General features: G+C 33.1%; 1 protein-coding gene across 2 annotated transcripts in view; it reads right to left on the minus strand.

The window, feature by feature from the left end:
* DAPK1 (death associated protein kinase 1) overlaps nt 1-15,476 on the minus strand; it is a 224,008-nt gene that overhangs the window by 37,219 nt on the left and 171,313 nt on the right. For both annotated transcript variants that reach the window (XM_051996986.1, XM_051996995.1), the window contains 2 exons: nt 11,122-11,220; nt 6,477-6,554 (listed from right to left, as the gene is read on the minus strand). In XM_051996986.1, the coding sequence (XP_051852946.1) occupies nt 6,477-6,554; nt 11,122-11,220 (177 nt within the window). The remainder of the gene's footprint in view (nt 1-6,476; nt 6,555-11,121; nt 11,221-15,476) is intronic.

The raw sequence follows: 15,476 nt of genomic DNA on the forward strand, positions 1-15,476 counted from the left end.
AACAATCAGGCTCAAGACAAAGAAAGGTTAGACAATTAAGAGCTATATAAAAATGTTAGGGTGATCCTGAAGGTACTGGGATGATGATGTGATAAATAGCAAGGAAGACAATTTGGCTGTACTGAATTAGCAAAACACTTAATAAATAATATCTCGTTTAATCAATCATAACAAGCCTGAGTGGAAAATGCAGTTTGCCTCATTTTACAGATGAGAAAAATGAGGCAGAGAAAGGTTTTTCAGGGTCACACAGCCATTAAATATCTGAAGCCACATTTGAATTCAGGTGCTCTATTTGCTGAGCTACATACCTGCTTCTAATAGTTAACATTTATATAATGGTTTGTAAAGGGTTTTACAAATAATATCTCATTTATCTCCACAACAATCCTGGGAGCAAGTGCTATTATTATTATTTCTATTTTACAAATGGGGAAACTGAGGTAGAGAGTTAAGTGAGTCAGTATCACATGGCTAGTTAATGTTTGAGGCCGAATTTGAATTTAGATTCATCACTAGGATCCTGAAGAGGATGTGAAAAATAAATGTTTAAGAAATTAAATATAATAAATCTGGAAAGGTAGGTTAGAGCCAGATTAGGAGGGGCTTTAAAATGGCAGGCAGATGAATTCCATTTGTTTCTAGAAAAAATAGGGTTATGGAACTTTGCAGAATTTACTTTATTGAATTTACAGAATTTTAAAGAAGTTTTCCCATGGAGTTAATGAATCAAGCAATAAAGCATATATGAATTGAGAGACTTATCAGTATTAGAGAGAAAGGGTTTCTCTGAGGTGATATGAGCTAATACTGGGAATAATGGTTTTGCAATTTACTTTTGCTTAAAGATTAACTGGAAGAATATACCCAGTGGTTCACTGCACCAAGACAAATTTTTTGACGTGGTAAACATCACACAAAGACAAGAAAATATGAGGAAACCTGGGTTTCATCGAGCTGTACAACAAAGTGAGAAGTTTTCTTAAATAGTGGTGGCCATTGGAAAGAGTCTATCAGCTAGAACTGGGAAAAATAATAATACTTATGTTTTATGGAGCTTATTTATCTAAACACAAGGTTATGTGGGTGAATTTCTATTCTCTGAGGCTTTAGTGAAATTTTAAAAACTGATGGATTATGTTCACAATGTTTATATTTGAGAGAATTATGGGAATTGAGTGAATGTATACATGGTGGGAAGTACAGTGAAACCTATGTTAAAGAACATATTCATTATTCCATGGATAAAGGGTGGTTTAGCACCCTTTCAAATACAGGTTTCAAATATAAACTTCAACTGAGATTTCAATAAAAATAAATAAAAAGCTATTCTGAATATTTTAGCTACTGCTTACACTTATACCCTCTGTGCTTCTATGTGCTATATAGCTTATACCACAAGAGCTTAATTAATAAGGTATCTGAGGTCATTTAGTTTAACTTCCTAATTTTAGTTACTAAGTTTCTAATTACTCTAGTTTCTAAGAAATCTTCTCTTATATTCAGTCATCTGAAATGAGAACATTATCAATAATTCATATTTCTCTAACAGTATCTATAGATACTCTGAAGTCTGCCTATCTAATTTTTAGCTTTTCTGAAATATATAGTTCAAATGTCATCTCTTTATGGAGCTTTCTCTGATCTACTCTCAGTCTGAAGTAATTTCTCTAATCCTTTAAACTCTTATGCCTTTTTGAATATACTTTCACATCATACCTTATATTGAAGTAATTTGTTTACATCATCTGCCCCACAAGAATGTAAGCTATATAAAGGCGGCCATATCTTATTTTTCTTTGTTCTTTCCCCTGATATCCAGGACAATGGTTAATATTTGTTGCATTAATTCTAGTTAGGCACATATGGATTTCATGTAACTTCTTTGTACTTTATTTTCCTCATTTGAAAATAAAAAGGTCCTTTTTAAGACTCCTAGCTCCATAACTCAGATTAAGTCTATATTTTCTTCTGTAGGAGCCTTTCAATTAGTTGAATATAGGTAGCACTGGTTCCTAATGCTTCTGACTAAAGGAGAGGATGAAGACATATTCCGATGTTACAGAAGGAATTTATGTTTCATGTAGTAGATGGATGGATGACCTCGGAAGTCTCTTGTAATTCTGAGATTCTATAACTCTGAGTCCCTTACAAATGAATCATTCTTGAGTCCATAACTATAAAATCATACAAATGAATTATTAGTTGATGGCATTTACTTTTTCTTTGTTTTTAAATAAAAGGCTTCTTTTGTATTTCAAGCCAGAATTCCCACTGACAATAACCAAGTATAAATAATAATATAACATTGTGAGAAGACATTTCTACTCATGGATCACAGCACATTGAGTCAGAAATAAATTCATGTCACTTCTTGTTTAGACATGTGACATGTACACATAGCAGGGGAAGTAAAATGAATTTTTTTTGAAACCATCATTTTCTGAAATCCACAAAACACAGCTAACATGTTCTAGTGCCTTCCTTCTGTTCTTTATTTTAATTTTATTCAGTATATAGCTTGTTTCTATAGAGCTGTTTGCATTTTATCTCCCTTATTAGACTGAACTCCTTGAGAGCAGGGATTCTTCCTTCTTTTTTGGTCTTTCTTTATATCCCCAATGTTTAACACAGTGTCTAGTACACAAAAGATATCTAATAAATGCTTACTGGCTGACTGATATTAGCTTTTCTAAACTCCCCTGGGAAATCTTAGCTTTTCTCCATTGTCCACACATTGAATTTCATTCAACAAAAATTTGTTAAGCATTCACCATACCCATGGCTTCATATGAAATACCAGGAAAAATATCAGGAATTTATATTCCTGGTATATAAAGACTAAAGTGAAATAAACTTTGCCTTCATAGAGCTTCTATTCTGCTTGTGGGGGGAAGGATGCACATGTGAAAAAATAAATGTAAAATACACAAAAGTTATATAAAATGCTCTTTAGCAGGAGAGAGCACTGAAAATTGGAGTATCTAGAAGACTTTTGTGTAAGTGGGAGCACCTGAACTGTGTATTGATGGAAGCAGAGATCAGGAGGGAGTACCTTCTAGAAATGGGCAGAACCACCATGCATAAATAAGGATGTAGGAGAAGCAACGTCACGTGTAAGGATTTGGACTGGAATGGGAAGTGTATAAAGGTAAGTAATATGAAATGAGACTTAGGTAGATGGGAGCCACATGATGGAGGTCTTTAAATGGTAGGTTTTTATATTTTCTTTTAGAGGTAACAAGACATTGAAGAATTTAAAACAAGGGAATCATATAGTCAGATTTTTGTTTTAGGAAATATCAGTTTGGCAGCTCTGTGTTGGATGAATTAGAAACAATGGAAGCAGGGTCACCAATTAAGAGGCTGTTGATATGATCTAGATGGGAAGATGTAGGTCTGCATTAGGAGAGAGGCTCTCTCAGTTGGGTCAAGGAAACAAATATGAGATGCTTAGGTAGAATATGATTTGGCAATTAACAGGACAAAGGGAGAAAAAGAGGGAGAACAGCCAAAGTGTCTCTCCAAGAGTGTGAATTATGATGACTGGAAGAATGGCTGTCTGTCCCCCTCAACTGAAATCCTTCCAACAGAAGTTCTGTGGAAGTCTAATAAACTAAGGTACCAGCCATTAGCTCAGGATCACTAACAAACTTCCCTTCACACCAGAACTCTCTGTTCCTTCTGTTTTCATGCAATCGTGTAAACCTGGCTATATCCACCTTGTCCCCAAACACTGCATCTCTGACTACTTTCACCAATACTAGATATATCTTCACTCATGATTTCTCTATCCAAATACTAGGCTAGAAAGAATAATCATGTTTGTTTGTCCCACATTGTCCTGTAAAGAAGATCCATTATCACTCAGCAACTTAATTCTCTTTTAAGTTTTACTACTGGATTTGTCACCCTTGTCAGATCTTAATGGCCCTTCTCTACCAGACTGAAGATTATTATCTCTTCTTTTGCATTATCTGGCTTACTATCTTACTCCTCAGGAAAACTTCCTTCCTTACACTTGGGGACTTCTATTTATAGCTGGATATCCTCATAATTACATATCAGACATCCATAATTAGATGTACCATATACATCTGCAACTCAGTGTCCCTTAAACAGAATATTTTCCCCAAATTCTTTCTCTTCTTCACTTCTCCTATTTCTTTTGAAGTCTTCTTATCAGATTCTTTCTCCACACTGTCCCCATTCCTTCACCTCTAAATTGCCAAGTTTTATTGATTCTATCAGATATTTCCCCTTTACACTCTAGTCATACAGACTTCACACAAATCTAGGCCCTTACTACTTTTAAACTATTTGAATAGCCTCTTAATTGATTCCTCTGCATTTAGGAATTCCCTTCTTTAGTCTTCCTGATAGAAATTTAACTTTCTAAAGCATTTAGTGTGACCAGAATAAGATATAAGGTCCTCTGGCTTTTAAAGCCGTTACTTTCTGGTTGCAATCTGATTTATTACATATTACTCTTCATGCATACTACTTTCCACCCAACTTTCTACATGGTCTTACTCACAAATTTATAACTCTGATCTTCCTGCCTTTATGCCGGCTTTCTATCTATCCCCTTTGTCTGGACTTCCTCCACACTCTCACTTTTCAGAATCTTTCTCCTCTTTCATAGTTTAGCTCTTGTACCCTGTCACTGGAAGCCTATCTCTCTCTCTCTCCCAATTCACCAATTACAATGCCTCTAGCTATATTTAGGACTTGAGGCTAAGGATCAAGAGACTTTTACTTTTTGAGGTCTCAGGTTTTTTTTATCTGTAAAATGCTTTCTTTCTTGTTCCTTATAAGGGTGAGCAGTTGATGAGTAATCAAGAAGGGAAAGCCATTGGCTTGCAGGAACCAAAGGCCTGAAGGCTACTAGCAGCAAATCCTTATGGAAAACTACTATATGGTGAGTTAAATATTATCAAGTCTGAGGTTAAATAGCCAACATGAAGAGCTGTTAGAAATAGAGTCTAGTCTTGTGCAGCAAAATAACAGTATGGACATATATACATATATTGTATTTAACATATACTTTAATATATTTAATATGTATTGGTCTACCTACAATCTGGGGGAGGGGGGGTGGAAGGAAGGAGGGGAAAAATTGGGACAAAAGGTTTTGCAATTGTCAATGCTGAAAAATTACCCATGTATATATCTTGTAAATAAAAAGCTATAATTAAAAAAAAACTATATTAAAAAAAGAAGTAGTCTGGAAATTTGTAACAAAATTTTCCCTTCTTTAGAGAGATTTTCTTCAACTAAACATTTATATATTTAATCCTCATTCATCTTAATTTGGCCTGTTGTGGAGAGGTTTTGTATTTTTAAATTTTTAAAATTTATTTTTAATTTTTTGGTATAATTTCTTTAAAGCAAAAGAAGGCACATCTTTTGACTCTAAAGTCAGTGTTCTTTTTATTGCTGTATTATCTGGCAATCATTTAACTGCTCTAATCCTTACTTTATCCATCTGTCAAATTAATATTGAACTAATTGACTTTAAAGATACCTCCTAACTTTATGACTATTAATATTTTTTGTAAATTTGAGAACTTGGATACAAAGTATAAAACTCTTGCTTCCAAGTTCTATAGTGAATATAAAGTTGAACTATCTATCATTTTTCTTTATATTGATAAACTTGCATGTAGATTGCTCTTATTGATTATCTGATGGATTTTTTTTAGGCATTATTATCTAAATTTGCATTTGATTTTATTAAACTAAAAATATTTCAAATAAAACAGTCATCTTAAAGCAAGAATTTGTAATCAGTTTTAGAAGTCTTCTTCTAGGAAGGAGATATAAGTGATATCTGAGATCTCCAAATCCTGAGAAGGGAGAGAAAGGAGGTTGCTTTTCCATCCTTCCTCTTGAGTTTTATACAGAAAAACAAAACGTACTCTTCTAAAGGTAGCAGAACTATCTTAACTCTGAATCTGCAATAAGTGGGCAAATGCACAGTAAGCAATCAATTTTTTTTTATCCTGACAAAAAAGGCAACAATGGTAGAAGACTAGTATTGGAATCAGACTTTTAGTTTGTGATACAAACAAAGTGTGGGATCATGGACAAGTCATTTAACTTATCAGGGCCCTAGGCAATTTGTCAATAATTAAACTAATGTGGGGTTAAAAGGACCAGAGTTAAAACTGAACTCAAACACTTGCTAGCTACATAATCTTGGACAAGTCTTGCTTCTAAATCCCCCACACAAATAAAACAAAACAAAATAATTTAATTAATGGATGAGTTTCCATATTAGGGAGTCCCACACATTGATAAAATTACACATTTGGATAAAAACCAAAAAATAAACAAAAAGTAGAATGAGAAGAAAAAAAAAGAAGAGATGATTCCTAGCAGTTGGCAGTATTCTTAAAACATCATTCTGATAAAAGAATAAGGATAAGTAATAGTGTAATATCATTTCAGATGAACAAATAGAAATTTCCTACCTTTCTGAGTCTTGAAAGAAGACTGGCCACATGTTCATGTTGCTCTGCCCTCGCAAGATCTTCAGCAGTTTTCCCATCCTGTGAAATACAAATAAATTGTTAAAATAGTGTTCTTTTCTCTGTCACTAAAAGATACACGTTCCACTTGCCAATTCTCTTCTGGGGCATTAATAGTCTAAGTGTCATCAGAAATAAAGGGATTGGGGCTAGGAAGCTTACAAGGATTGTGTTACTCTCAGGATTCCCCATTTTAACTTAATTTAGATTGTCTCAATTAACTGTCTAGATGCTAGGCTAAATGTTGAGGATACTAAGATAAGCAAAAAAGGATTGCTCTCAAGAAGATCGCAGGCTAATGGTTAAAACAGGAAATAATGTTTTGAATATATTTTGGACCTAAAAGCATTAACCAAACTTCATTTATTTCTTTAGAATATTCATCATTCGGGTTTTAAACTTCCTTTTCCTGATGAAATAGACAGTATAAGGACTGTCATTAATTACGAAATTTTAAATTACCATAAACAAATATCTTTAAAAGTACATAAGGATATAAAATTTAAATGCCTAATACATGCTGATAAAATACCTAATATATACTAATTTTAACATATTATATCATATTATACAATATAACATAATGTAACATGTTATATTAACTGTTACACTTTATTATAATGTTACATAATATAATACAATATAACACAACATAACAATATAATGTAAGTCTATCAACAAACATTGATTAAGTGCTTACTATGGTGCCAGACACTGTGCTAAATGCCAGAGATACACAAAGAAAGGCAAATAAAAGATCCTGGCCTTCAAGGAGCTCACATTCTAATAGAATTAGGACAGAGGAACATGAGTATATAAAGTACAAAAAAATGCAGAGGATCTAATTAAGAGTGGTACATTGATTACTTACTGAAGGTTCAAAGAGGATGGCCTTATTATTCATGAAACTTGTAAATTAAAGAGCTTCAATGAGCATAAGAGAGAAACAAAGGAGTCCACAGCACTTTGCTCTTGACATTTAATTGAACAAGTTCCACAAGCGAGCTATTTAATACAAAATCAGCTCACTTCTATTATTCTAAATGACTACATTAGTGTTTCTGTCTGGCACAGCTTTTATGCATCAGTTCAAGGTTCCTTTCCTATAACTATAGTAATTATTTCAGGTCACAAGACTCATTTGTTATACTGCTTTTTAAAAAAAAAAACATACTAATGGTATTTCTGTGCCATCTAAAAAATTAGCCCACCTCCAAAAGTAATTAGTTCATTCACTTTTCTATAGTGGGATTGGGGTTATGATATGTTTTCCTTCTAAGTGCCATCATGAGTGGTATTTTAAGTGCAGTGATTTTGTACTAAGGAGGCCCTAAAAAAGGCCTTAGGATACATAAAATCTAAGTAACCAGGAGAGGTGTGTATAAGACTTGGAAGGCTTCTGTATAGATAGGGCTAATGGGTTAGTGTGAGTATAGGCTGACATCAACAAAAAAAAAAAATAACAAAACAGATAAAGACATAAAGTAATTTCCAAATAAAATTCTTAAAAAATCAAAACATTCTCTAAGCTTTGGGCTTTAAATTTGTCTTTAGGGGAAGGAAAGTATTTTCTAATTCTAAGATTTTATTCTGGCTTCTCTATTAATGTCTAGCAAAAAAAAAAAAAAAGTCTTGAATCTAGCAAAGTGAATAGTACCTCAACTTCGTGACTTTGGATACCAATCAAGGGCCACTTTCATTTGTACTGGGCCTGGGAGAGCTCCAGGAAGTTAGTGTGGTATGGCCTAGATAGGAGTTAAAAGTCTACTCTAAGGCAGAACAAGGAACACTTAGTTTAAATTTGAGTACATGTAGAGTGGACTATCATGTTTCCCAAATAAAATACAAAATTGTTCCCTTTGGACTGGAGATGATCCAGGATCACACTGTATTTCTTGAGCTGCTTCCATCCCAGAACTACATCTAGGTTCATTTTTTTTTTTTTAACCTTAAAGAACTGGATTGTAGTTGTAGGTTTAAAAGTGATGATGATGATGAAGATGACAAAAGCTAACATTTATTGAGTGTTTTAAGTTTTGCAAAGCATTTTATATATAGATAATCTTATTTGACCCGCAAAACAATTTTGAGAGGGAGATGGTATTATTCTTATTTTACAGAAAAAGAAACTGAGGCAGGCAGTGGTTAAGTGACTTAGGGTCACAAAGCTACTAAGTGTCCAAGGCAGAATTTGAATTCGTCTCCTTGACTTAAAGTTCAGTATTTTATGCATTGTACCTCCTACCCTTTTCTGCTTTCCTTTAAAGTAAGTGTTAAGACTGGTATGACTGAATTCCTCCAGTACCAAGTCCACTAGTTTATAACTGTATAAGATCTCCCATTTAGGGATAAAAGAGAAGAAATTTATATATATTTCACCCCTACTATGTGCCAGACACTGTGATAAACACATTATTAATATTATCTCACTTGATCCTAATAAATGTCTTGAGGCCACAATTGAACTCAGATCTTGATGATTCCAGGTCTATCATTCTATCCATTGTATTATCCAGCTATCACTGCATCTCTAGCTATCATTTAGAGCATTAATAACCAATTTATAATTTATAAATGGTTTTAAAACTGTAATTCTTTCTTCTTCTCTTTTACTCAGTCCTTGTCATGGCTGAAGTAGATGTGAGCACGCAGGACTAAGGAATATTTTGTATGGGCTGCCATGGCTAAGAGTTCATCACTAAATAGCTAATTTATTGGTTACTTAGCTATATTGATTCTTGGAAAGGTAAGTCTCTTGATTGACCCATTCTCAAATTTCTCCACAAGATAGAACTTTTTAGAACTCAAGCTGTTTATCTTTTTTTTTAAGTCCTAAGAAGAAAAAGGACAGGACAGCTCTTTTTTTGAGTTGGCAAAGAACTGAAATCTAAGGGATGTTTATCAATTGGGCAATAGCTGAATAAGTTGTGGTATATGATTGAGATAAGTGATATTATGCCATAAGAAATGTCAAAAATGGTGGTTCCAGAAAAAGAAAACAAATAATCATGTGAAGACCTATATGAACTGATTCAAAGTGAAGTGAGAAGAATAAGGAGATCATTATGCACAGTAACAGCAATGTTGTACTGATGATCAACTGTGAAACACTTGACTACTCTGATCAATGCAATAAACCAAGATAATTCCAAAGGATTCATGATGAAAAATGCAATCCATTTCCATAGAAAGAGACTATATGAACTCTGAGTACAAATCAAAGTGTAATTTTCTCACTTTCTTTTTTTGTGTGATATGGCTGATATAGATATATTTTGCATGATTTCACATATATAAATTATTTCTTCTTGCTTGCCTTCTCAAGTTGGTGAGAGAAATGTGAGAGCAGGAAAGAAATAATTTAGAATTCAAAAATTTTTAAAATAACTTTTTTATTGACAGTAGAATTCAAATTTTTAAAAGAAAAGAAGCCACTACTTTCTGAATTATCCTTCATGTCAAGCTGATCATCATAACTATTTGAAATAGGGCCACTTTTTTTTTTTTGCTCCTCTAGCCATCATGTCTCTTGCATTCAGAGGAGCAGTTTCATCACATTGACTAGTTTGCTACCCAAAATAAAACAGTATCGCCAGAGTTCAGTTGGCCACTGTCTGAGATAATGCCAGGCTTTCATTACTACCACAGTCAGAATGACTAGTTAGTGTAGTAGATAAAACATAGAGCCATGAGTCAGGAAGAGTTAAATCAAATGTGACTTTAGATATTTACTGTGTGACTTTGGACAAGTAACTTAACCCCTGTTTATGTCAGTTTCCTCATCTGTAAAATGGGGATAATAATGGCAATAACCTCCCAGAGTAATGAGGATCAAATGAGAGAATAAATGTAAAGTATTTAGCATAATGTTTGGCAAGTAGGGGGTGCTATACACATGTTAAATATTACTATGATTATTATTAGCTATCTAAGAGCACAGGACTGTTACATCTTCCATACACCATTGCAGTTGACATTTCCTTACTTTGTCAATATTCTTCTCCATCCTTCTTAGCTCTAAGATACATACAGTGCCTTTGAGAGAACTGCTGTTCTTATCATTTTGTTATGGACTAAAAAGTCACAATTTGCCAAGGACTCCTGCCAATTGGCTGCTGAAGTCACAGTCATGAAAACAACCAGTTTGGCAGGTAAACACAATAATTGCTCCATGATTCACCTGTATGCCAGCTTACCCATTCACTAACTCAAATAAAGAAGGCATGAACAGTCATCGTCATGGAAAAGGGCAAACATTAAGAATACAAAAATATACATAGCTAATAAAAACTGAAAGGTTATTACTTAACACATGAAGCAAAAACAACTAAGAAACAGTAGTACCTTAAGAGACCTAAACTGCTGAACTGAAAAGAGGATAAAACATTAACTAGATAGTAAACTGGTTTCTGCGTGGGCAGATGTTTATCTGCATAGAGTAGAGAAGTTTAAAGCTTAATATCAGCTTGTCTGCTTTAGAAGTAGTTGCCAAGCAATGCCTTTCCCTTAGCCCCTTGAGGCATCAGGGATTTTAAAAGATTTTCTATTGTCAAAAGCAAAGAGAACCAAGGACACAGTTGATACTTACAGATGTTAAAGCTTCCACATTAGCACCAGTGAGACAAAGATACCGGACCACTTCCAGAATTCCATTATTGGCTGCCAGATGTAAAGGGGTTCGACCATACTAAGAAAGAAGGAAAAACAAATACAAATCATTTACTTGATATTTATGATCATGCATAATCATAAATGATCAAATCATGCATGACTCCTGAAATCTGTGCTTTGTCTTCATGATCTCCATGTTAAATCTTCAGTTCCCCTATATTGAGTCATTTCAAGTGTGTCTGACTCTGTAACCCTTTCTTGAGGTTTTCTTGGTAAAGATACTGAACTGATTTTCCAGTTCCTTTTCCAATTCATTTTACAGCTCAGGAAACTGAGGCAAATAGGGTGAAGTCGACTTGCCAAATCTCTGTAACTTAAAGTCTTGGAAAGGTGTCTAATATGCTGTGAAAGTAAATGACTCTTTCATATTTACATACCAGTATATATATATCAAAGGTGGGCAAGGTTTTTTTGGCCATTACTAGCTCTCTGTCACCCACAGGCATCAGATAAAAATGAAATTAAGGAATGTTTAACAAAATAAATAAAAGTACAATAAAATATAGATAACATTACATTTTGAAAGTAAGTCAATATACATCCTTTAGGAATCCTCGGGTAAGCTTAGTAGTTTTTTTTCTATTTTGAATTTGACACTACTGCCTTACACCATGGTTTCTTTTTATTGAGGTAGAATGCTTTATGTTTTAAATAAGTGAATAAGATTCAGTCTGTATGAATCTCTACTAAATACAAGGAGAATAATACTAATAAAAGTCTTTCATCAAGTTAAAAGTATGTGTGTTGCCTTTTGAGGTTTAGAGTATATTTTAGGATAAAGATAAAAAATGTCACTGGACATAAATAAACCTCCAGTGTCAGATGCCTCCAGTATATATTTGTACATATACACTGTGCATCGATATGCACATATATATACACATGCATCGATAAGGATACAATATATGCATGTACATACACATGCATGGGCATATTATATATGTATATATATGTGTGTGTAAAAATAAATATTTGTCTACATGGAAACATGCACATATATACATTATGTGTATTTTACATATATACATATATGTACACACATATAGTGTTTGTGATAGCCATCAGTAGCAAGAATTAACAGCAAGAGATGCAGAGCACCGAGGATGTGACTTTTAGTAGGAAAAATTAATGTATGTTCTATTGTCCTGAGAGACTGGACTATATTTATGTTTCTTCAAAAGTCAATTATAATTATGTGTTTATAATAATGTGGTTAGTCATCTTGCTAGATGAAGTAACTGTGATTCAGGAATGCCTTACTATTTCCCAGGTTTTTTGTTTTTAGTACAGACCTATAATTTTGTCTGTGTAGGGAACTCCTAGCAGGAAAACCGACTTCACTGATGCAAACAGAAGTCACCTCAGTCTTAGAGAGTTTCTTCAGACATTGAGAAGGTAAATAACTTGTCCAAGGTCAGAGAACCAAAATATGTCAGAGGTCAAGCTTTCTGATTACAAGGTCAGTCTTCTAACTATTATACTACATTGCCATTGATTTATTAGTGAGAGATAAGTGTTCTATGAAAAGAAAAAGTGAAGAAATGTTCATGGGGGAAAAGGGGCAAAGACCCTGAAGGAACAGAGAAAAATCTAAATTTATATGAGAAGAGTAGAAGAAGGTCACACAAATAAGTAATGGAAGAACTAAACCTTTGGAACTAAGCAAACAAATTCTATGCTCTTTCTGTACAGAAAATGACTGAATTCTCAGAAGAGAAAGCATCATCTTTTCTTAGAATAATGATGGGAAGCTATCAGGAGGATCTATGCTGAAATGACATCAAGTACTGATCACAAGATAAAGAGATGATGAAGAATCCTGCAAGAGTACTGAAACGTGCCAATCTGATATTAATAATAATGAAGAATGCTGCTATACCTTGATGTGGATCTGGGACATGCCTGAGGATATACCCAAGTCTTTTTAAACTTGAAAATCAATATTTATTTATGGTAATTCCTGTGGGGATGTCTAATATTCCAGATTGATGTTAGAAAGCTTCTTTACACAATCTAAAATCCTAGATAAGAAACTGAAGCTTTTAGGGAAATAGTTAATCATAGGTCAAAGATATAAGACAGGAGTCATCTCTAGTCCAACTTTCTCATTTTACAGATGGGGAAACCGAGGTCAAAAGAGGCTAAAAGACTTCTCCAACATTAGTTATTTCTTAAAGATACTTACTTTAGAAAAGGTGGACATGGAAGTGAAAATTCTATTAAGAAGATTATATTCATGATATAAAGTGAAATGAACAAAAGCAAGAGAATATTATACGTAGTAACATCAACATAGTAATGATGAGCAATTGTAAAAGACAGCTAATTATGCAGTGAACATTGTCCATTTTATCTATTACAATAACCTCTATCTATAATCTCTGCCTTGTCTTAAGAATTCTCCCTCTAGCCATATTTGGAAAGGTATCTGATTTGTTATTCTACTAATTATTTATTGTATAATATTTTGTGATCAGGCCATCTATCTATTTGAAAAATATTATAGCACATAAGATGTTGGTCTAATCTTAATTTCTGCCAAATTTGCTTTCTAATTTTCCCAACAGTTTTTGTTACAAAGGGAGTCTTTTCCCCAAAATGTTTTGTTTTGGGCCTTATTAAATATTGAGCTACTTTTGATTGTTTTCACTTATCTAATTTGTTTCACTGAACTTTTCTAGTACTAAATGATGCTGATGACAACTGAATATAGTTTGAGGTATAGTAACATTAACATTCCCTCTTTTTGAGATCTGAGGACTTTTGTACTTCAATTGATCTATTATTTTCTCTAATTCTAAAAGTGTGGCAAAATGGATGGACACATACTAATTAAATGATACTTGGCAGGTCACTTAACTTCTCAGTACCATAAACAAAATAAATTACAGAGGATGTGGTGGCATGAATTGGCCACTCTCAGAAGTAAATGAAACCACAGGTTTGATACATATCCAATCACTATTCCTATCCTATTCTAAAAAAGCAACACATCTGCAATATTACAGTATATAATTTAAATCATTATGTTAAATAATAACAGCATATTATATAATTTTTAATGCAGTGCTCAATCTGTAAATTTACTTATACAGTATTGTCATTTTTATTATATGGACATGAGCCAATCAAGAGCAGTGAATTTATCTCCAAATGTATGTTATCCTTTATTTCTATAGAAGATGTTTTATTACTGTAATTATGTAAAAACTATATGTGTTTTGATAAATTCCCAAGAATTTTACAGTTTTTCTGAATAGAGTTTCTATCATTATTCATGATTCATTTTTGTTCATACTATATAGAAATATTTATGATTTTACACATGAATCTTGGCAAGTTTATTATATATAACTCTCATTTGTTTGAGTGATACTAAATTTTTGAGGTTTTCTAAGTCATATCATCTTATAATAGGTATTTTCCCTCCTCATTGTTGATATTATACCATTGAATTAATTTTATTTTATTGCCACAGCTAGTATTTCTAGAATTATGTCAGATAATAGTGAAGAGAAGGAACAATCTTGCTTTACTGGGAAAGTTTCTAGTATTTCTTTTTTGTGAATAATGCTAGCTTTTAGTTTTAGTCATATATTTTCTTTGCTATTCCCTTTATTTTTAGTTTTTTCATTTAGTTTGATTAGTCTTAAATTAGACTGCATCATAATATGTTGTTTTGTATATTTTATTTTTGTAATTCATTTTTTAACTCTTCATTTTGCTGACATATCACTATCTATACTAGATTTGAGTAATAATTCTCACTTTTTTTTCCTGTCGGCTAGGATTTCATATTGTTTAGATACGTATTTCATCATCATACATCATACATCAAAGTAGGGTTTCCAGGGCTTTGCTGTTTATGTTTGTTATATGGCTATATCCATCTCCTACATATCCCAGTCCCCTATCAATGATGTACTTCCCATTGTTGTATTCTTACTTTATTACCACCACATATGCATGAAGTGGAAATTAGGTCTTCTCACACCTTTCCTCTTCAGTTTAGACTATTCATAATTTGTGTCTACTGTCCCATCTTCTCTCCCCTTCCCAGAGACATTCCTTTGTATTATCTTGTCATGTATAAATACTGATTATTGGTAGGATAAGATTGTTATTCATTTCTTCCTCTTATTCTCCTTCTGATTTTTTTGTTCATTCTATTTATTCTTTAGATAACCTAATTCAATGAAGTCCTTTATTTTGTACACTTTGTCAAGTTTTGGACACAGTTTTGTTTGGAAAGGACACTGCATCCAAAAGAGT

This window comes from Antechinus flavipes, chromosome 1, assembly GCF_016432865.1.
Source record: "Antechinus flavipes isolate AdamAnt ecotype Samford, QLD, Australia chromosome 1, AdamAnt_v2, whole genome shotgun sequence".
Taxonomy (NCBI): Eukaryota; Metazoa; Chordata; class Mammalia; order Dasyuromorphia; family Dasyuridae; genus Antechinus; species Antechinus flavipes.